The following is a 21,495-nucleotide window of genomic DNA, read 5'->3' as shown; positions in this document are numbered from 1 at the left end:
ACAGTAGAAAAAATGAAAAAGTAAATCATGCTGCCATACATCTCATCCTTTCTAAAACTGCCAAAATATCAGATCATCTATTCTTTTACAAGCCTGACAACTCAAAAAGAATGCATTTGAAACAAACAGCAGCATTAGAAAGAAACAATGAAGACATGCAGGTAAACTACTGTTCCCTGATGTGAATTTTAGCCTTTGGTTCACAGTAAAACGGTATAAAAAACAATATACAGAAAGGATCTGCACAAAAGTTTTTATTGAGTTTGTTAAGAAACCCACTGTAACATAAAATACAGTCATACCCTACAATTTTATCTAATTACAATAGCACCGAAGTCAGACGCTGATTGAACTCCCAAGCATTCAAAAATAAAAACCCATTACAATAGTCTTTTACAATTTAAACACTTACAAGACCCTGAATAACTACTGCTGTGCCATACCTGGGCAGTGCAAGTACGTTGCAGCTTTTAAAAGGTTCTGGTATGTTGTTAGTTTAAGCCCACTGCAAAGGGCTTTGTTCCTCTGCTCCAAAGGGAGCCCAAGAGTTCACATTGGCAGGCACTAGCAGAGTCAAGAGGTATGGAGACAAATGCTAACTGCCCTTTAACACGGCAGTGTGCCTAGGTCAGTCTGAATCTGAAAGAATGATCACCTCTTCCGGATCACACTGTGTTGCCACATTCACCTGTGGGTTAGAACACAGGAAATGCATTCATCAGTTTTGCATCATCAGTAAGTGATTGTTTGTGCATTTGCAAAAACACATAGGAAAGCAAATCTAAACGATATAATCTCATAACAAATAATTATATTATTATATATGATGTATATGAACATGTAATAAACTTTCAACTGTTCAGTATATATAAACAATATCAGCCAACCAATATACCAGGCAGATATGGTTGGGTAGAAGAGAACAAGTGCAGCGCAATATAATAGCTGGGGTATTTGCATGCATTTAACAACCAAATGTAATGTGTAAATTACTGAAATTTAAGGCAGCAGGCCATCTATTTTGTAAGTCCTGCTTAATTGAGTGGGCTACATGGAATTCTTTACTAAAATGTACGTAACAGATGAGTCAAACAAAAATATGCCAGCTCATCTGTTTTGTGTGCCTTAACATTTCAGGTAACGGTAAATGGCAGGGCAATTTTGTGTTGTGGACTGCCTTGTTCCCTACTCAGCTAATGTTGATTGATACTAAACCTCGAACAGATTACAATTTATAAACAGAACTCATATTGGGATTTTTTCTTGGCTAATAACAGGGCATGCTTTATTCAGAAGTGATTCCTATACAGTAATATGGTCAGAAATGCCATTCACCTTAAATCTCAGCAGGCAAACCATTATTTTTCATATGGTGTAACTATACTAAAGCCATAGAGTAATTAACTTCATGAACTTGGAGAAGTAGAGGGCTTGTTCGGTTACTACTTTTGCTGTCTGGCTAATTTTCTGTGAGATTCTTGCTGCTTTCTGTGAAATTTTTGCTTGTTTTTTATTTATTTAAAGAATTAATAAGTCACCATTGGTGCAGATCCATGGCAGTGAGCCATGTCGGTTTCCTTAGAATTTTCTCCTACAATATACACTCACCGGCTACTTAATTAGGTACACCTTGCTAGTACTGGGTTGGACCCTTTTCTGCCTTCAGAACTGCCTTAATCCTTTGTGGCATAGATTCAACAAGATCCTGGAAACATTCCTCAGAGTCTGGTCCATACTGACATGATAGCATCACGCAGTTCCTGCAGATGTGTCGGCTGCACACCCATGATGCGAATCTCCTGTTCCATCACATCCCAAAGGTGCTCTATTGGATTGAGATCTGGTGACTGTAGAGGCCATTCGAGTACAGTGAACTCATTGTCGTGTTCAAGAAACCAGTCTGAGACGATTCACGCTTTATGACATGGCGTGTTATCCTGCTGGAAGTATCCATCAGAAGATGGGTACACTATGGTCATAAAGGAATGGACATGGTCAGCAACAAAACTCAGGTTGGCTGTGGTGTTGACACGATGCTCAATTGGTACTAATGGGCTCAAAGTGTGCCAGGAAAATATCCCCCACACTATTGCTGCACCACCACCATCAGCCTGAACCATTGACACAAGGCAGGACGGATCCATGCTTTCATGTTGTTGATGCCAAATTCTGACCCTACTGTTCGAATATTGCAGAAGACTCATCAAACCAGGCAATGTTTTTCCAATCTTCTATTGGCCAATTCTGGTGAGCCTGTGCAAATTGTAGCAACATGTTGTGCATTCAGAGATGCTCTTCTGCATGCCTCGGTTGTAACGACAAACGGTTATTTGAGTTACTGTTGTCTATCAGCTCAAACCAGTCTGGCCATTCTCCTCTGACCTCTGGCATCAACAAGGCATTTGCGCCCACAGAACTGCCACTCACTGGATATTTTCTGTTTTTCAGACCATTCTCTGTAACCCCTAGAGATGATTGTGCGTGAAAATCCCAGTAGATCAGCAGTTTCTGAAATACTCAAACCAGCCTGTCTGGAACAAACAGCCATGCCATGTTCAAAGTCACTAAAATCACCTTTCTTCCCCATTCTGATGCTCGGTTTGAACTGCAGCAGATTGTCTTGGCCATGTCTACATGACCAAATGCATTGAGTTGTTACCATGTGATTGGCTGAATCGACATTTGCGTTAATGAGCAGTTGGACAGGTGTACCTAATAAAGTGGCTGGTGAGTGTATGATTCAGCAGTTTTTTTTTTATATTGACCCAATTCCAATACATGGTATTGGATCGATGCCATCCTTATTAATAATATACGTATCACAATACTACAGGATGGTACTTGTCAGCTAAGCATTGGTTATGCTAGACTTGTAACTAACTTGCAATGTTAAAGCCAATGTGAATCCAGAATGCATTTCCAGGTGAAATAGAAAAAAATATGGATGGTAAGGAATTTATCAAATTTTACTTAGATTGTGGAAACAGTTAAATGTGAATGCTAGCCTGCACTCTATCATGGATGATCAGAAAAAAGTGGGCAGAGCATTTCCAGGGTACCTGTTTATATATGATATGCTTAATATCATGATTAATATGACAAAGGATGTAACTTAACATTGTAATACAGAAATTTTTGATTTCGAGGTGACTGAGAAATTGAAGAACTTTGCTTTTCTAAAAACATCTCGAATTTCAGCCACATTCACTTCATTTAAAGGCAAATCAAGCAAAACATGGCTAATCTGATTCTGGAATGGATGACAAAGACAAAGAATGTAAAAATCTGCAGTTTATAATATTACTTAAATATAATATAGTGTCTCACACACACGCACATATACACTTGCCTTGTTCTTTTTAGGGGGGGGTGTTGAGCGAGAGCTGCTGACCAAGTCCTGAGTTGGTGTGTCAGCCCGTGTGGAATCTGCTCGGACAGGGCTGCAGGCTACCCCCATATCCAGAGGGATATCAGTGTCACTAAAGAATAAGAATGTTTACAGGAAATGACCTTTAAGCACAAAGTACCCAGGACATTACTCACACTTAACACTGAACCATAACATCAACAATTAATGGCGTTAAAGCTTAAAGTACTGAACAAAGTTGACTGACCATCAGCTGCCATTGCAAATGAAAGTTCAGAGTACTTGTCTGCAAGAGTAAGCATTCCATATATGGCAAATAATAAAACATAAATTAATTGATACTGTCTAGATGTACTGAAGGATTACTGCATATATAAAAATTATATATATATATATATATATATATATATAAAAAAATCATCAACAATCAACAGATCATTGAGACATTAGACACCACTAAAATCTAGGACTTCCCTTTAGTCACGTTCAGACAAACATTCATGTTCAGACTTTACCTGACACTGTTCCGTCTGATGCTGCCATTTTGGACCATCAAGGGTTTCATCTTTGAATCACGCTTCCTCTTCCTGCCATTACACATCATGTCAATCACCCCAGGGCTGGGTGGCAGTGGACTACAACAGGCTGACACAGTTATTGGCGTGGATGTGGAGTTCTCATTAGCTGATACAATCTCTGTGAGATCACTGATGCTGTCAGGAGCAGATGCATGATGATTTTGGGAGGCAAAAGTGTCCATGTCAGATTGAAGTTTCCCCAGCTCTGATTGGCTGGGGCTTTCTGAAGAAGAAGGACTTTCTATGCCATGCTTGCCGTCAAGTGATTTTTCAGTGGTCACATTCCTGCATGCTTCACCGTCACACCGTGGGACCTCATTACCACCCTCACCTTCATCTTCATCCTGGCTGGGCAATATGACTGAAGGTGACAACCCATCTTTGTTGGGTTTTTCAACATCACAGTTGTTCAACTGCTCCTCTTCCTTGTCACTGCCATCATCTGAAATGTTTCATAAATAAATAATTCCTGAGATTTTTTCTTTTGCTATAAATTATGAAAAGGAAAATAAAAATGAAACGATTTTAAAACAAAAATAACATTGTTTGCTTATTTTCTCCCTTTAGTTTGTTGGGCCAGCAATAAGGAGAATTGCCATCTTTCAGTTTAAGACAAAATCTAATTAATATAATTTTTTACATTGTTTAAGAGGAGTTTTGAGAAATACAGTTTTCTAAATGAGTAGTGTAATTGATGGTGCAGCATGTTACGCCCTGAAGTAGATGCCTGAAATACTTTCATAAATCTTATGAGGAATTCAACCAGTGCATAATACTGTTTATTATTTTACTATTTCTTTGCAATCCTCTAGGCCATTCAAAACAAAATGTAACAAAATATCATACCTAGAGCTATAGGCATAACAGGAGGAGACTTGTATGTCAAGTCTGCTTTGAAAAATAATTTAGATTTAAAGTAGACCTTTGAACACATCCTGTTTTCTCATTGCTTAATATATATTTTTGGTGAAATGAAGTGAATAATTTTAGAATCTAAAAATTCTAGAACTGTATCCTTTGATTTTTAGAACCTTGGAAATACACAACTGTTTTGTGCTGCTTTATTAGCATGCCTATGCAACTCAATAGAAAAGCAGCAGTCTATTTGAGGTTTATTTAGAAAAATGTGATGTACCCTTATAATTCCATATTTCACGTGAATTAACCTTAGTTTACTTTAGAATATTTACACGGTTAATATTATAAAATGGATCTGTTGGAACTTGATATTCTACAGTAATTAGGCAATTTATCACACACTTAAAACATCATTAAATGATGGGCCACTTGGGTCATGACACTTCTTGAATCATTTTAAATGCCAGTGTCAAACACGATCATCAGAATATGATTACACAAAGTTTTATTTTTTTTTTTACTCAAATGTCTTCACAGTAATACAATTTTTTTTTTATCCATTGGTATATACATGTTTTTCCTTTGGACAACAACTGCCCATGTACAACAGGTCTAGACCACTTCATGCCCAATATAAGATTCAGTAAAAGTGGGAAGTCATTTTAAATTGCAACTATTTTAAAATGAGTACAGTAGAACCCCGGAACTCGACCACCTCAGTACTCTACATATTCGGAGTTTAACACAAAATTTTGAGAAAATTTTGGAATCCAACCCAACTCCCGTGACTTTTGTAAACAAAATACAGTTTGTGCTTCTGTCACATGCTGCTAGTTGGTGTTGTTCAATGGGTTTTAAACAATTTTGAGGCTGCGCTCCAAGCTTTTGCTGTATTTTTATTGTTTTTTGTACTGTTTTAGACAAAAAACATGTGTCCCAAGAAAAACATAGCAGAAAATCAGAAGAGGAAAATGGTAAGAATAACAATAGAGTTGAAAAGGGTGATCATAGAGAAGTATGAAAAAGGCATTCGTGTTACTGACTTAGCATTAGAATTCAACTTAATGGTTGAGTATGGATTAATCCATTGTCAGTTAAAATTGATTCGGAACTTGACTGCATCACTTCTCAATGCTCCTTCCGGAACGAATTAGCATAGAGTTCTGGGGTTCTACTGCAAGTTCAAATGAGTGATTCTTGATTACGGCCTGAACTATTGATCCAAACCCCAAAACAGGTACAATGGAGTCTGAGGAAAAACCAGAATTATTGTTGCTGTTATTCTTTTTAATCTGCTGTTTACATCTACACCTCACCTGGCCCAAGCTGTGCCTCACTGGCATGGATCTCCTCCTCAATATCTACATCTGAAGAATCCTCCTCATCTTCCTCCTCCTCTTCCTCCTCTACCTCCTCCTGCTCTTCTTCACTCTTCTCCTGCTCATGTGCTTTTGTTTCATTCTGCTAACCATGCCAATGTAAGAAAAAGTACAAGAAGACAAAGTGTTATTCAGATTTGTTTCATGATGAAACACCACCACTCAGGTGGTACAACACATTGTAATATTTTGTGATCTAGTCCGTGCAGAAAAAATAATCTATAGTTAGCTATTAAAATATTTAATGATTTACCTGCAGAGAACGGAACACTTGCATCTTATAGCATATTACTCAAATACGTCTGCCTTCGGCTTACACATTTTTATGCTCTACACAAAATCTTTAGCAGTTTGATGACACAGCATATCATGCCTTCTTGACTTCATCCTTACCTCCTTCTTTTGTTTCCCTCTCTCCTGACGTTTTTTCCTTTCTTCTTCCTCAGTGTCATCCTGTCTATGGGAATATTTGTTGATAACCTCTTCCAGGTTGGTGAGGGCCACCTCTCTGTTAGAGCGCAATTTCTGAGACAACGCCGAGTCACATAGGGCAGGATCTGAGGCTAAAGAAATAGAGACCCAGAGTTTAGCACCACCTCGTAACTTAAGTGGCATAAAAATGTTGTCCCTGAAAGAGGCTAAGAAGGTGGTCACAGCTTGTGTAAAGTAAGGGACATGCTGCATTCTTTCAAATACTACTGAATTAGATATGTAGCTGTGCAAAAAACATACCAATAGATACCTGCTCATGTTATGGCTGACGATTACATACAATCGTATCGTATAGCTAAATCATAAAGTGACCACAAAGTATTTATGTCATGCTGTAGATCTGTTACATAGCTATTATGCATTTTCTCTTTAAGTGTGAAAATGAACAACCAAGGTGAATTACTGGGCTTGTAGAAATCTGTTATATGGGATCCAAAGTTGTACACCATGTCCAAATGACGTCTTTCCTGGAGCCGGTTGCCAGTCTCACGGAATGCCTCCTGGGCGATTTGTGCTTGTTGCTTGCGGCTGAGTTGGAGTTCATATCGATCATTGGTGCACTTAATCACGTGCAGAATGTCACCATAATCTGGAGGATTCTGATGGGATTCCGGTCTGTTTATGAATCGCTCAATCTGTCCAAAAAAATAATGTGAGATAGTACATAGGTAGCAAACGGAAAGGTGGTGGGAGTTCTGACGAAGCTGCACATCTTAAAATTACAAATCACAAATCATTACTGCCTCTGCAAAAAGAGCGCAACAGTGGTTATTAAACTAGCCAAACGTCACATCACAAATATGGACTTCTACAAGCTGGGTCACCCAATGGAAGACAGGTTCCCTTTTGAGTCTTGGTCCTCCCAAGGATTCTTCCTAAACCCCACCTAAGGAGTTTTTCCCTTACCACTATCGCCCTTGGCTTGCTCATTAGGGATCTGGACCCATGCACCTGTAAAGCTGCTTTGTGACAACATGTGTTGTAAAAATGCTATATAAATAAATTTGACTTTGACAAGAATCTCAGATCTGGTGGGAAAATTGAGCCCAAAATTTTCCCAATAATACGATCATGATTAGGCTGCTGTGTGCGACACAGCTGAAAGACAACCCTTTCAGACACTGTAGGCCAGGGGTGCCCATTACGTTGATCGGTCGATCGCGAAGAAAGTTTGGGTCGATCGCGAAGGAAGTGTGGGTAGATCACATGACATTAAAAAGTAGTGGATGAATGATAGGCTATTGTCCATCTGCACTCTGCACTGAGGGTTGTATTTTGATTGACATACATGGTAGCCAATCTGACGTCTAGGGTTTGACCCCCCCCCCCCCCCCCCCCCCCAATGCCATTGTTGTTTGTGTTTACGTTCCTCCTCGCGCTGACGCCGAGAACGCTTGTGACGTCATTCACTCAACCATCGCAAGACTACAAACTCATTATTCACAGGCCTACATAGCCATTTCCGGGAACTTTATCATCATCACACTGGATTCAGTACTCACTGCTTTCCACCAGTAGGTTGACTGTCCCACCAGGAAAAATAGAACTATTGATCTCCTTTATTCCAACGTAAAGGACACATACACCGTCACACCCCTCCCCCCCTCTGGGAAAATCTGATCACAACCTGGTCTACCTGCAGTCCCAGTACAAGCCCCAGGTCCGTAGACAACCTGCATCTACACGCTCCTTCAGGAAATGGTCTCCTGTTGCCAAAGAGGCTCTCAAGGACTGCTTCGAGTCCACTGAATGGAGTGTTCTGCAGGAGCCATAAGGAGAGGACATCGAGGAAATGACCCACTGCATGATGGACTACATGAACTTTTGCATGGACGTGGTTGTTCCTGTGAGCTAACAACAAGCCCTGGATAACCAGCAGTGTTAAAGGCTTTCTGAACAAAAAGAAGAGGGCCTTTAAAGATAACAACCAGGAGGAGCTTAGGAGTGAGAGTGTACAGAGGGAGCTCAAAGTCCACTTGCGAGAGTCCAAGGACTCCGACAGGAAGAAGTGGAGCAGAAGCTGAGGGAGAATAACATGAGGGAGGTATGGAATGGTATGAAGACCATCACGGGCTGTAAGCAGACAGTGACAGTGAGGGTGAGAGAGCCAATGAGTTCAACACCTTCTATAACCGGTTTGACTGCCCTGTTCAAGACCTTATGGCTCCGGCTGACGTTTCCTCCACTTCCCCCCTCATCTTTTCTCCTGTTACTTCAGTCTCTGTTTGCCTGGACCAGTGTTCATTTCGTTGACGAATAATTTTTGTCATAGTTTTCGTAAACGAACCTTTTTTTCATGACGAAAACTAGACGATAACTAAATAAAAACTATATGAAGGGATAAAAATGATGATGAAATTAATGGACATTTTCGTCAACGAATAAAAACGAGATGAAAATATTGGCCAGCGACAACATCCAATCAGACCTGATTTAGTTTAGTGAAAGGTAGGGATAAGTTCAGAACAGATCCAACCGTAACTACTTTAGCGTACACGAAAAGGCGGGACAAACCGGGTAACAGTCCAATCAGTACCAACATCTTCACATCGCACAGAACCCGGGAAGACCATACTAGCCTGTGAACTCGACAATGTCAGCAGGAAGAAAGATAAGAGGCGATATATGAACACTAGTGGTGGGCCGATAATGCCCACCACTAATGGACACATTTCTCCTTTGACTTTGAGAAAAAGAAGACGGTAAACCATGTGGGACGATGATGTCGGGAAAAATACGACAAATGAAACGACATTTGCGGGCTATGGCATTGCTGTTTTTACAGCACCCAGTTTTATATCGAATGTAATATGTATTGTTCATAAACTCCATGTTTTCAGGTAGAGCAGGCCTACTGGCCATCAATGGTTTGTTATTCTCAATAACTGAGTTCAGGTCAATAAAGTTGTTTGGAAATCTGTTTTTGTATATATTGCACAAACAAACAATAATATTCTGTAACTGGTTAATAAATGTTTCATTTTGTACAAGTGTATATAATGACTATTACACCATTTATATTTTAGTCAACTAAATTCTAATGATAATTAGTCGACTAAAACTAGACTAAGACTAAAAACAACTCCAGTAACTAAATTATGACAAACTAAATGACATTTTAGTTTCACAAGACTAAAACTAAATCAAAAATTGCTGTCAAAATTAACACTGGCCTGGACATTAACACCTCACCTTCTCCCATTGTTATTCATGCACCCCTCCCATGGGCAGACAGCACAGTCCCCACTCCTCCCTCTTCTCACCCTCTTCACACCCAGCAGACCACGGCAGCCCCCCTGTCTCCCCCTCCACTCACCTTCACTACAGAACAGGTCAGAGGTGAGCTGAGGAGACTCCACTCTAGAAAGGCAACTGGACCAGATAGGGTGTGTCCCAGACTACTGAAGTCCTGTGCTGCTGAGCTTGCCCCCCCCCCCCCCCCCCCCCCCTACAGCACATCTTCAACCTGAGTCTGCACTTGGGGAGGGTCCCCACACTGTGGAAGACAACTTGCCTGGTTCCAGTACCAAAGAAACCGCACCCCAGTGAGCTCAATGACTTCAGGCCAGTCGCTCTTACATCGCAAGTCATAAAGACCCTGGAATGTCTGCTTCTACACCAGCTCAGACCCAAGGTTCAACATGCGATGAACCCCCTACAGTTTGCCTACAGGGCAAAAGTGGGGGTGGAGGATGCCATACTGTACTTTCTCCACTGGACTCACTCTCACCTGGACAGGGGGGGCAGTGCAGTCATGTGAGAGTCATGTTTTTTTTTACTTTTCCAGCACCATCAACACCATTCAGCCCCTCCATCTAAGAGACAAGCTGGTGAGGATGAAGGTGGATCTCCTGGTTCACTAACTACCTCACTGGTAGTCATTTACATTTACATTTATGGCATTTAGCAGACGCTCTTATCCAGAGCGACTTACAAAAGTGCTATGTCCTCAGTACGTCAGGCTGAAGGACTGTACATCAGAGACTGTGGTCAGCAGCACAGGAGCTCCACAGGGGACTGTAATTTCTATTCCTCTTCACAATCTACACCTCAGACTTCCAGTACAACTCTGAGACGTGCCACATGCAGAAGTTTTCGGACGATACTGCCATTGTGGCCTGTGTACGAGGAGGGCAGTAAGAGGAGTACAGACATCTTGTGGGTGACTTTGCGGCATGGTGCAACAGGAACAACTTGCTGCTGAACACCTCCAAGACCAAGGAGATGGTGGTGGACTTCCGCAGGACCAGAACACCCACACAGCCTGTCTCTATTGAGGGGGTTGATGGAGACGGTTAAGACCTACAGGTATCTCGGACTACACCTGGATGATAGGCTGGACTGGTCAACCAACACGGACTTCCTGTACAGAAAGGGGCAGAGCCGGCTCTACTTTCTGAGGAGACTGGGGTCCTTCAACATCTGTAGGAAGCTCCTGCAGATGTTCTACCAGACTGTATTGTCCAGCTGTCTCTTCTATGCTGTGGTGTGTTGGGGAGTATCAAAAAAGAAGGACGAGATGCGACTGGACAAGCTGGTCAGGCGTACAGTGTCTGTAGATGGTGTGGAGCTGGACTCTGTGGTTACGGTGGTGGAGAGAACACTGCACAAACCGCTCTCCATCATGGAAGATGATTGTCACTGCACTGCCACTGCATACCATCATTATGGACCAAAGGAGCAAGTTCAGTGGCAGGTTCCTGTCACAGAGCAGCTCTACAGACAGACTCAGGAAATCCTTTGTGCCAAGAGCCATTAGACTCTTCAACTCCTCCCAGTGGAGTTGAAAGAGGGAGGGGGACAGATGAGGAACGAGTCTCTTCTGTTGCACAAGTTTATTTATTTATTTATTTGCTACCTGCACTACTACCTTTCAGTTCATCTGCCCTTCTGGACACTGGTCATTTTGACTATGTCCTGAACATTGTTTACTGTATGTCCATACATTCCGTACATTGTCAGTACATCCACACTCCTGGTCACTGACACTTTTGCAGTTCATCCCATACATTTGCACTACTGGACATTGCACATACTATTTCCAGTTTTACTCAATTTCTCTTGTACTGCACTACCTCCTTTCTCTGGTTGAGATACTTGCACACGTGTATAGTCTGTGTTTTGTTTGTGAATGTCGTAAGTTATTTAAGTTATTGTTAAATTGTGTGTGTGTGTCCATTACTGTGATTTGTTACTGTGTAACTGCTACTGACTGCTAAATTTACTTCGGGATCAATAAAGTATCTACCTACCTACCTACAGTCATGGCCAAAAGTTTTGAGAATGATACAAATATTAATTTTTACAAAGTCTACTGCTTCGGTTTTTATAATGGCGATTTGCATATACTCCAGAATGTTATAAAGAGTGATCAGCTTAACAGCAATTAATTGCAAAGTCAATATTTGCCTAGAAAATGAACTTTATCCCCCAAAACACATTTCAACTTCATTGCAGCCCTGCATTAAAAGGACCAGCTAACATCGTTTCAGTGATTGCTCCATTAACACAGGTGTGGTTGTTGATGAGGACAAGGCTGGAGATCAATCTGTCATGATCAAGTAAGAATGACACCACTGGACACTTTAAAAGGAGGCTGGTGCTTGGCATCATTGTTTCTCTTCTGTTAACCATGGTTATCTCTAAAGAAACACGTGCAGTCATCATTGCACTGCACAAAAATGGCCTAACGGAAGAGTATCGCAGCTAGAAAGATTGCACCTCAGTCAACAATCTATCGCATCAAGAACTTCAAGGAGAGGTTCCATTGTTGCCAAAAAAGCTCCAGGGCGCCCAAGAAAGACCAGCAAGTGACAGGACCATCTCTTAAAAGTGAAAAAGTTTCAGCTGCAGGATCGGGCTACCAGCAGTGCAGAGCTTGGTCAGGAATGGCAGCAGACAGGTGTGAGTGCATCTGCATGCACTGTGAGGCGGAGACTCTTTGAGCAAGGCCTGGTCTCAAGGAGGGGAGCAAAGAAGCCACTTCTCTCCAGAAAAAACATCAGGGACAGACAGGAAGTGGACTGCTAAGGACTGGGGTAAAGTCATTTTCTCTGATGAATCCCCTTTCCGATTGTTTGGGACATCTGGAAACAGCTTGTTCGGAGAAGACGAGGTGAGCCAAGGGAATCGACTCTCTCACAGTTTTGCATAAAAAAAACAGCCATGAATAAAGACTGGTACTAGAATGTCCTCAGAGTGCAACTTCTCCCAACCATCTAAGAGCAGTTTGGTGATCAACAATGCCTTTTCCAGCATGATGGAGCACCTTGCCATAAAGCAAAGGTGATAACTAAATGGCTCAGGGAACAAAACAGAGATTTTGGGTACATTGCCTGGAAACTCCCCAGATCTTAATCCCATTGAGAACTTGTGGTCAATCATCAAGAGACGGGTGGACAAACAAAAACCTACACATTCTGACAAAATGCAAGCATTGATTGTGCAAGAATGGACTGCTATCAGTCAGGATTTGGTTCAGAAGTTGATTGAGAGCAAGCCACGGAGAATTGCAGAGGTTCTGAAGAAGAAGGGTCAACACTGCAAATATTGACTTGCTGCATTAACTCATTCTAATGGTCAATAAAAGCTTTTGTTACTCATAATATGATTGCAATAATATTTCTGTATGTGATACAAACATCTGACAAACATATAAAAACCAGAGGGCAGCAGATCATGTGAAAATATAATATTTGTGTCATTCTCAAAACTTTTCGCCATGACTGTACATGTCCAGAGTGGTGGACAGCCCTAGCCCTGGTGCCCATGTAGCAGTTGGAGTTAAGTGCCTTGCTCAAAAGCACTTCAGTGATGGATTAGCTGTGAATCAAACTCATGACCCTCCTGTGCCAAGACCAGTTCCCTAACCACGGGACCCCATAATTAAATTATTTTAAGAAATACTTAAGCCACAAGAAAGGCAACCCTTACAATTATATCATACCTTTTTGTTGATCTCGGGGTAACGTGTGCCACTATAGGGGATCCTCTGCTCGATCACTCTGCCAGTAAGTGTGTTACACCCCTTTAACTCACATAGTTTATCATAAATCTTCATCATCTGAAACAGACAAGATGGTACAGTGAACATTCCAACAGCAATTGCACTGTAAACACAAGATGTACAAGAAAACAAATACAAGCTTACCGTAAACAAGAACAGAAATTACTGGCAAAGTACTGTCAAAGCAATGAACAGGGGAAAAAAAATGCAAATATGTTGTAGAATTGAAATGGACAAAATTAATGAACGAAAACAAAAACAAATGTAAAAGTGCACTGACAATAACAAAAGCCCACTCAATACTCACTGACAAATGGTCATGGAAGCACAATAGGCTTAAATATGGTCAAACACAATGATATAATAAAACTTAATCTATGTGGCCAATAAGACAGACAACACCCAGGATAGGTGTGGAAAATAATAAAACCAAAAACGTTAACGTTTGACTATCCTCAAAAAGCAAAGAACTTTGTTTAGTACCGAAGCACGAAGCACGAAGCACAGAGTCCAACAGTTAAGTAACTACTATGTTTGTAATATTTGTTCAGAGGCAAATTATAAAGGCACACTTGGGCTATTTGAATACATATTGGTTCAAATGAGAGCAAGACCACTTGTTAGGGCTGCACGATTAATCGTATTTTTATCGTTATCGCGATATGAGGTTTCACTATAAACACATCGAAAGAGCCTTGAATAACAGCAAACTCAAATCGCATCATCTGCGTGCATTATCCACATCCAGCAATAGAGGGAGCTCTTCGTGCTGCAGACTACGATCACGTGACGTAAGTAGGCAAGAGGCAGAGCGAGGTGAACATGCTCATCATGCATCGCGAGCGGAGCGAGGGTCCGCGCGGCGAAAAGGACAATCGCGATGCCTCTGCCCGTGCGCGAGGGCCTCGCGTGCTGTCGATTCGCGAGGTCGTGCCCCTCTCGAATTTTGTAACTTCCTGTGCCTCAGCGCAATGAACAAAGGCATGTTTGCAGGGTTCATACACCTTAAGGTGGAATTCAAGCACTTGTACGTCACTTTCAAGGTCCATTTTAATATTTCCCAGCACGTTACACTTAATTAAGTTAAATATTTATACATATACTCGAAACGATTCAAAATAATTCACTTTTTTAATCACATTATTTAATGGTTGTTTATTTTCAAAACGCCCAATCTTAACGTCTTCACGTTCTCTCATGTTTCGTCCTGGAATTACAACGTAATACAAGAGAACTGTTCAGTCAGACAGCTATTTGTTGTGAAATGAAGTAGTTACAATTTCAAGCATTTTCAAGTACTTTAGCCTAAGTACTTTAGTGGAGGTTCGTGCGAGGTGTGCGGGGTCATGCGCGAAAGTATAAACCTAGTTAGTCCGGGAAAAAAATGAGCACAGCCTGGTGTTTAATCAACTTTAAATAAATACTTTTAGTGTCTTTTTTTAGGTTGTACGGACAAACAGCATTTTACAGAGTGTACCTAACTTTTAGAAAAAAAACTGCAAGTTTTTGTGCTTTTATGTTGGCTATGTTGCTTCTGTGATGCTGAGCTCTAGCTATAATAAGTTTGTGCTATCACTAAAAAAGAGTGCTTTTGTTTGTATTTTATTTCATTTATTTTTAACCTTATTTTATTATTATTTATGATTACTAAATGTTGAGAGAACACAGCAGAACACTTGTACACGTATTATCTAATTTTAGATTTCATCTATTGTTGAATAAACCTGCAAAATAATTGGAATTATTCTGGATTCATTACACATTAAAAAACAAAACAAATTAACGTGCTGCTGTTCAGAGAGACACATTTCTGTACTTGAATCTTAATTTATTGTTTCACATCGATATCGGAATATCCAACAATGTTATCACACATCGCAATTCTAGTCCATATCCCCCTACCAATTGTTGATATGAACATTCCTTTTTTGATGGGTTATGTGGGTTGATCACGACTACTGTGAGTTGCGGTGGATATGCCACGGATCAGCAATTGTTTTTTTTTTTTTTTGTACAGACCTATAGAATTTATGTCTGTGCGGTCTGTATTTTTCTTGTAGTTTTCTTATTCCCCTTGCACCAGACTACCAACTGTATTATTATGGGTACATCATTGCTATTTCTGTTCTTCTTTGCTTTATTTGGAGGACCTGTTTCTACCCTTTCTTTCATTATACATTCCAGTACAAATTAATATTGATTATGGGAACACTACCTCTAAAGATATTAATGTAAAAGGACTTAACTCAGCAGAAAAACGAACAAGAGTTCTGGAGCATTTACATCGAAAATCTTGTTTCGATAGCTTTGAAACAGGAAATGCACCTCAACCAATGTGATGTCCATCGCTTCCAAATCAAATACTACAAGGCTCCTAATGAAACTAAAAGGGTTGCTATATTGGTCGAAAGGAATTTGGAGTTTGACAAAGACATCCATCACAATTTTACCAATCTTGCTGTCTGATCATTTAGCAATATTTTGCCGTTTTCTCCTTCCAGAAATGATAACTGCCAGGTGGCGGTTCAACAGCTCACTCTTGACCAACTCAAATTTTCTTAGCTCAATTAAAACTGAGTTTTAGCGGAAACAAAGACTTAATGATTTAGAAAATAATGTAGAACTTTTAGAAACCCTGCAAAAACAATGTTTTATTGAAGATCGCATGGTCAACCTGAGATCTTTAAAAGAATAACAAACGTCGATCAATTGCTAAAGCGGAGTTTATCTTACATAGAATTAGACAAATATTATCTTGTCACTTGTTGGCTCACAGATTGAAGGAATGTGAGGCTAAATCCTACATCAATGGAATTGCAAACTCAAATGATCAACTAATCACTGATAATCCAGCTATCAATAAGTTTTTCAAAACGTTTATTCAAACTTGTATAAATCTGAGATCGTTTTTATGCAGCTCAATGTCAGACGTTCCTTGATGGTTTAAAGTTTCCAGTCCTCTCACAATTGGACAGGGATCTCCTTGATGCACCTATAAAGTTGAAAGAGCTTCACAAAGATGAAAAAGACCTCCAGAAGAGCATATCACCAGGCCTAGATGGTTTGCCACCCAAGCTATACCTTGATCTTTTGGATTTGGTAGGACCTCTCATACTGGACTCCTTTAATTAGGGTTCACATGCGTAGTGTGGGGAAACATATTGTAATTGTTATGGTTTTTCTTCTTATTTTTCTACGCATAAAACGCATACTGCAGCCTAGACCGTAAGGCCCAGAGACACCAAATTTGGCAGAAACGTGTAGTCTCTTTGCAGGACCATGCTAAAGTACAGAGACCCACATTGGCCTGATGGTAGGGCTATAGCACGCCATTTTGCGTTTTGGTCTATATCTCCCAAATCGTAGGTCCTAGAAACTAACTCCTATTGGATTCCTTGGCTCAAGCCAAACAAAAAAGCCTCAAGAAACATTAAGTTCTGCCTAATGCTAATTTACATAATATGCCAAACTTTTGCCTACTACTCCTTGGGTTTTCCTGTGATCACAATCTTGGTATCAAACTACTCAGAATAATCTCAATATCAATAATTATGGACAAAATTGTGACATTTGCATACATTCTGGTTGTCACATGTCAAAAAATAGCTCTGAGGCGTGGCCAAATTTACTTCAGCAGCTATGCTTTGACCAATCTTCATGAAATTTGATATGCTAGGGCACATGACAAATGGCACATATGCATGAGGTCACAGGTCAAAGCTGGCCACAATTGTCCAATAGAGGGCGCTATAACTTAGACAAACTTGTTCCTCATCAACCATTGGTCACATCAAGCCAAAACTTTTCATGCAGCATCAGGTGGTCAAGTGGTATCAAGGCACCCAATGATGACATCACTCAAAAAAGATGGCCACCATGAGCCAATTAATTGGTTTTGGCCATTTGACAGACTTAATATTGGTAAATCGACATGAAACCTGACCATTATGCATAACCAAGAACTCTGTGTCATGCTGTGCAGTTTGGAAACATTTGACCACTAGGTGGCGCTATTGGTGAAAATCATGCATAACTCCACCAGTTGATTGGTCTCGGCAGTGCTGTTCTCATTGGCTATTTGTGTTGTCCGTTACGCTTCTTCCAATTGTTGGGTTCTGGTCTAGCCTGCAGAGTGGGAGTAGTAACAATTCACAGGTGGTGAATTATACTGAAGTGTACTGATCTTTGGTCTTTGTTGGAACTGGGTTTATTTACAAGGGAAACACAAGCACACCAATGCCAAATACAAGAAAATCAAGATCCCTGCCTTTGTCAGATCCCATTGTGTCATTAATCAGCACACGATTAGCACTGTTAATACCTTCAGAATTATACTTGAATTGTGGACATTCCAACTAAAGTGCAGCATAGTTAACAATTTCAAATACAGACTTCTGTATCCACCTGGATAAAGAGGAGTTCAGCAGCACTGGCTGAACGAGCACAACATGCAGCCAAACTGGTTCCACTAATTACCTCCACTAACACAGATTGCTCTGCTGCAGCTATTCAGTCAGTCCGTACTGTTGACGAAATGACATGCATAAGCTTGTTATAAGCTGTACAGGACCTCACAGACACAGTCAAAGACCTAAGCAAAGACATGGCTGCACTAAAGCTACAACTTCATGATAAAGAACTTTGGCAGCAAGGTGACAAATCCGCAGCCACTAGACACCATGGTTCTCCTTTTCCTCAGTGGAGAAGCCCAGCCAAGTACAGATCTAGCCAAAGCCCATCTCATCTGAGCCATACTCGCTTTCCTCACATCGCAGTAGAGATTATACCAGACATTGCGGAGACATTGACTAATGTAACAAAATGTACTTTCAAACATATACCAACACACTAAAGGACTACTACTATTTTCTTCTATGATATTCTCTGGGCCAGCCCTGTGGGCCTAAATAGTTGTGAGCACAACCATACCTCTACACTGTGAAATGTATCGTTTGACTTCACTTGTACCTCCTTCTGTTAATTCAGGCATTCCAGATGGTTACTGTGGTATTCTTGAACCTTGCCTTTTCAATACAGATGGTATTGCAGTGGCCTGGACACAAAGTGTTAAAATGATGCATGTGATGAATCCTACAAACTGGTCTGGTGGCGTTTCAACCAGGTATGCAACTTGGTAAGTTCACACCATTAAATGAAGACATAACACATTCAGCATCGGTGTGCAATGTATCTACTCTACTAGGGCTGGGTATCGATTCAAATTCCAAGAATCGATCTGATTCCGAAGATTAAGAATTGATTTATTTCGATTTAATCCGATTTAATTGATTCGATTCGATCCAATTTGGGGTTTAGTGTTATTAAAAATGTATTTGAGCTGTTTCCTGACTATGTACAGAAGCAACATGTTAAAACTAGTATTATATCGATATTAATCAGCAAATAGTTACTGGTAGTTGGTAGTTACTGACGGCTGGACAATAAACAGAGGACATCTTTGAGGTGTCTATATCTGCAACAGTGGACTCCTACTGGGACACTAACCAGTGCATTATTATTATGAATGAAATAATTAAGAATTCACCCAAAAGCTGTTGCTACCAAATGCATTTTTATTTTGAAAGTGCTCACACTTAATAAACTGAAAGTATAAAATGTAAACGAGTATTTTTCTTTAAAGTGCGAATATAATAACAGAACTGTCACGTTGCGGTCCCCGACCCCTCCCTGTTGGGTGTGTGTTAACGTTGTCTGCGTCTGTAGATCTCCGTGGGTGCAGGTGCGTCTTGTGATAATCCTCACCTGTGACTCGTCTCGTCATCACGTGGGGTTTATGTGGTTTGTCTATTTAATGTGTGTTCGCGCAGCGTCCTGTGCTCGTCGTTGTTTGAGTCACACATGTTATATGTAAACGTGTTTTATGTGCGCTGTCTGCGCTTTGGTAAATGTAATAAACGTAACGATTTGGAAAGTGCAAAGGATTATGTCTCGTCCATCGCCTTGCGCCCAACGTTACAAGAACATTTTTAACTTTTTTTAAACTGTAAAAACACTGGGTAAACTGTCAGTGACATGGACTAACTGTAAATAGTCACTGACACTGGATAAACTGTCCAAGCACAAAATTAACACTAATTCTGTAGCACCAATTAGGAAATGTGCTTATTGCACTTTGCCACAAATCCATTCATCCATCAATCCATCTTCATCTGCTTATCCGGGTCCGGGTCGCAGGGGCAGTAGCCTAAGCAAAGAGGGCCTGGTTTCCTTCTCTCCAGCCACCTCTTCTAGCTCTTCTAGGGGGTACCGAGGTGTTCCCAGTAGATTTGCAACGGTATGAGATTTTCACGGTATGATAACCGTCTCAGGAAATATCACGGTATCATAGTTTGTTACACATATTATTAAAAGATATACTGACCCTTAAAGAAATTACAAGAAAAGTTTTTTTTTGTTCAATAAAAGATTTATTGTAGAAACCTGGAACTATTGTATACAAAATGTCTCCTTAAAAAAATAAGCTGTACACCTGTTTAAATAAATACTGCAAAATTAGAGAAACATAAATCATGGATTTCAGTAGGACTACAATTATTTAAGTTTAAATTATTTAATATCTGATAAACTGAGCCTGGGTCAGTGTCTGATCAACAACTGTTGTAAACGTCCATTTTACTGCCAAGTTGAAATATAACCAGATACTGCAGAAAGAGAGGATTTATTTCTGACATGATCCTCACAATAGAGATTTCTATTTTAAGACTTTCATACAGAGTCTGGTTTTAACATATGAAAAACAGGCACGTCAGAATTTGAAAATGAAATCATGTAAATTAATGACCAAAGCATGCGACTCCACACACCTCGCGTGAACCTCCGCGAACGGCGGAGGCATTTACTTGCCGCGTCACATTCTTTGCAGTGTTGTCCGAAACGATTTGTGGTAGAACACCCTTCAAAAACAGTTTTAAAGTTGCTTTGTGTTTCAGGTTTGAAAGGTGCTGGAATTTAGGCTAAAGTACTTGAAAATGCTTGAAATTGTAACTACTTCGTTTCACAACAAATAGCGGTCTGACTGAACAGTTCTCTTGTATTACGTTAACAAATACGAGCCTCTTGTAATTCCAAGACGAAACATGAGAGAATGTGAAGACGTTCAGGGCGTTTTGAAAATATGATGAAATTATTTCGAATCATTTTGACTATATGTATAAATATTTAACTTAAGTTTAACGTGCTGGGAAATATTGTATATTTAGTTTACATTTTTTGTTTACAATGTTTGTACATGAAAAATTGCAATTCATTCATTAAAATCTGCTTAGAAAGAAAGCTTTGTAGCCCCAAAATGTTTAATTTTTTTGGATGGAAAAACCCTAGATCGTGATAAAAAATCGAAATCGTGATTTTATGCAAAAAATCGTGAAGCAATTTCTCCCCATATCACCCACCCCTAATATAGGATAAACAAAAGAGGAAATAAAACAACCTTGTGGGGACCCAAGAGAAGATATTAAACTATCTGAAAATTAGTCATTTAAGTTGACTCTCTGGGTCCCATTAATTAAAAAATTCTAAATCCATCCAATCAGACTACAGTCCAATGCAAAATTACCCGTGTGAGAAATTACACCATTTTGCTGTCATTAAGATTACAAAAGAACATTATGATTTAGTACATGTCCTTCTGATTAGCAGAAGGACTGTGAATAGTGTAATTCAGTATGCAATTCAGTATACTGTATGTCCTTGTGTGTGTGTGTGTGTGTGTGTGTGTGTGTGCATTGTAAACGGCGTCAAAATAATGTGCAGAGACAGAAAGCTTGTGTACAACTGATACATCAGTTTCTTCTG

At 40.1% G+C, this 21,495-nt stretch overlaps 1 protein-coding gene across 9 annotated transcripts in view; it reads right to left on the bottom strand.

The window, feature by feature from the left end:
- Positions 1-239: 239 nt before the first annotated feature.
- Positions 240-21,495, bottom strand: part of daxx (death-domain associated protein) — a 33,701-nt gene continuing 12,445 nt past the window's right edge. For 5 of the 9 annotated variants that reach the window (XM_077009543.1, XM_077009546.1, XM_077009545.1 and 2 more), the window contains 7 exons: positions 13,621-13,737; positions 7,078-7,309; positions 6,576-6,745; positions 6,120-6,267; positions 3,883-4,387; positions 3,350-3,479; positions 728-3,208 (listed from right to left, as the gene is read on the bottom strand). In XM_077009543.1, coding sequence (XP_076865658.1) covers positions 3,113-3,208; positions 3,350-3,479; positions 3,883-4,387; positions 6,120-6,267; positions 6,576-6,745; positions 7,078-7,309; positions 13,621-13,737 — 1,398 coding nt within the window. In that variant the 3' untranslated portion in view covers positions 728-3,112. Of the gene's footprint in view, positions 689-725; positions 3,209-3,349; positions 3,480-3,882; positions 4,388-6,119; positions 6,268-6,575; positions 6,746-7,077; positions 7,310-13,620; positions 13,738-21,495 lie in introns of those variants that run through there. The other 4 variants (XM_077009542.1, XM_077009544.1, XM_077009551.1 and 1 more) reach the window with 3 other exon arrangements.

This window comes from Brachyhypopomus gauderio, chromosome 6 (assembly GCF_052324685.1).
Source record: "Brachyhypopomus gauderio isolate BG-103 chromosome 6, BGAUD_0.2, whole genome shotgun sequence".
In the NCBI taxonomy this organism is placed as follows: domain Eukaryota; kingdom Metazoa; phylum Chordata; class Actinopteri; order Gymnotiformes; family Hypopomidae; genus Brachyhypopomus; species Brachyhypopomus gauderio.
Note: the sequence above shows the minus strand (reverse complement) of the source record. Positions and strands in the feature narration are given on the sequence as shown.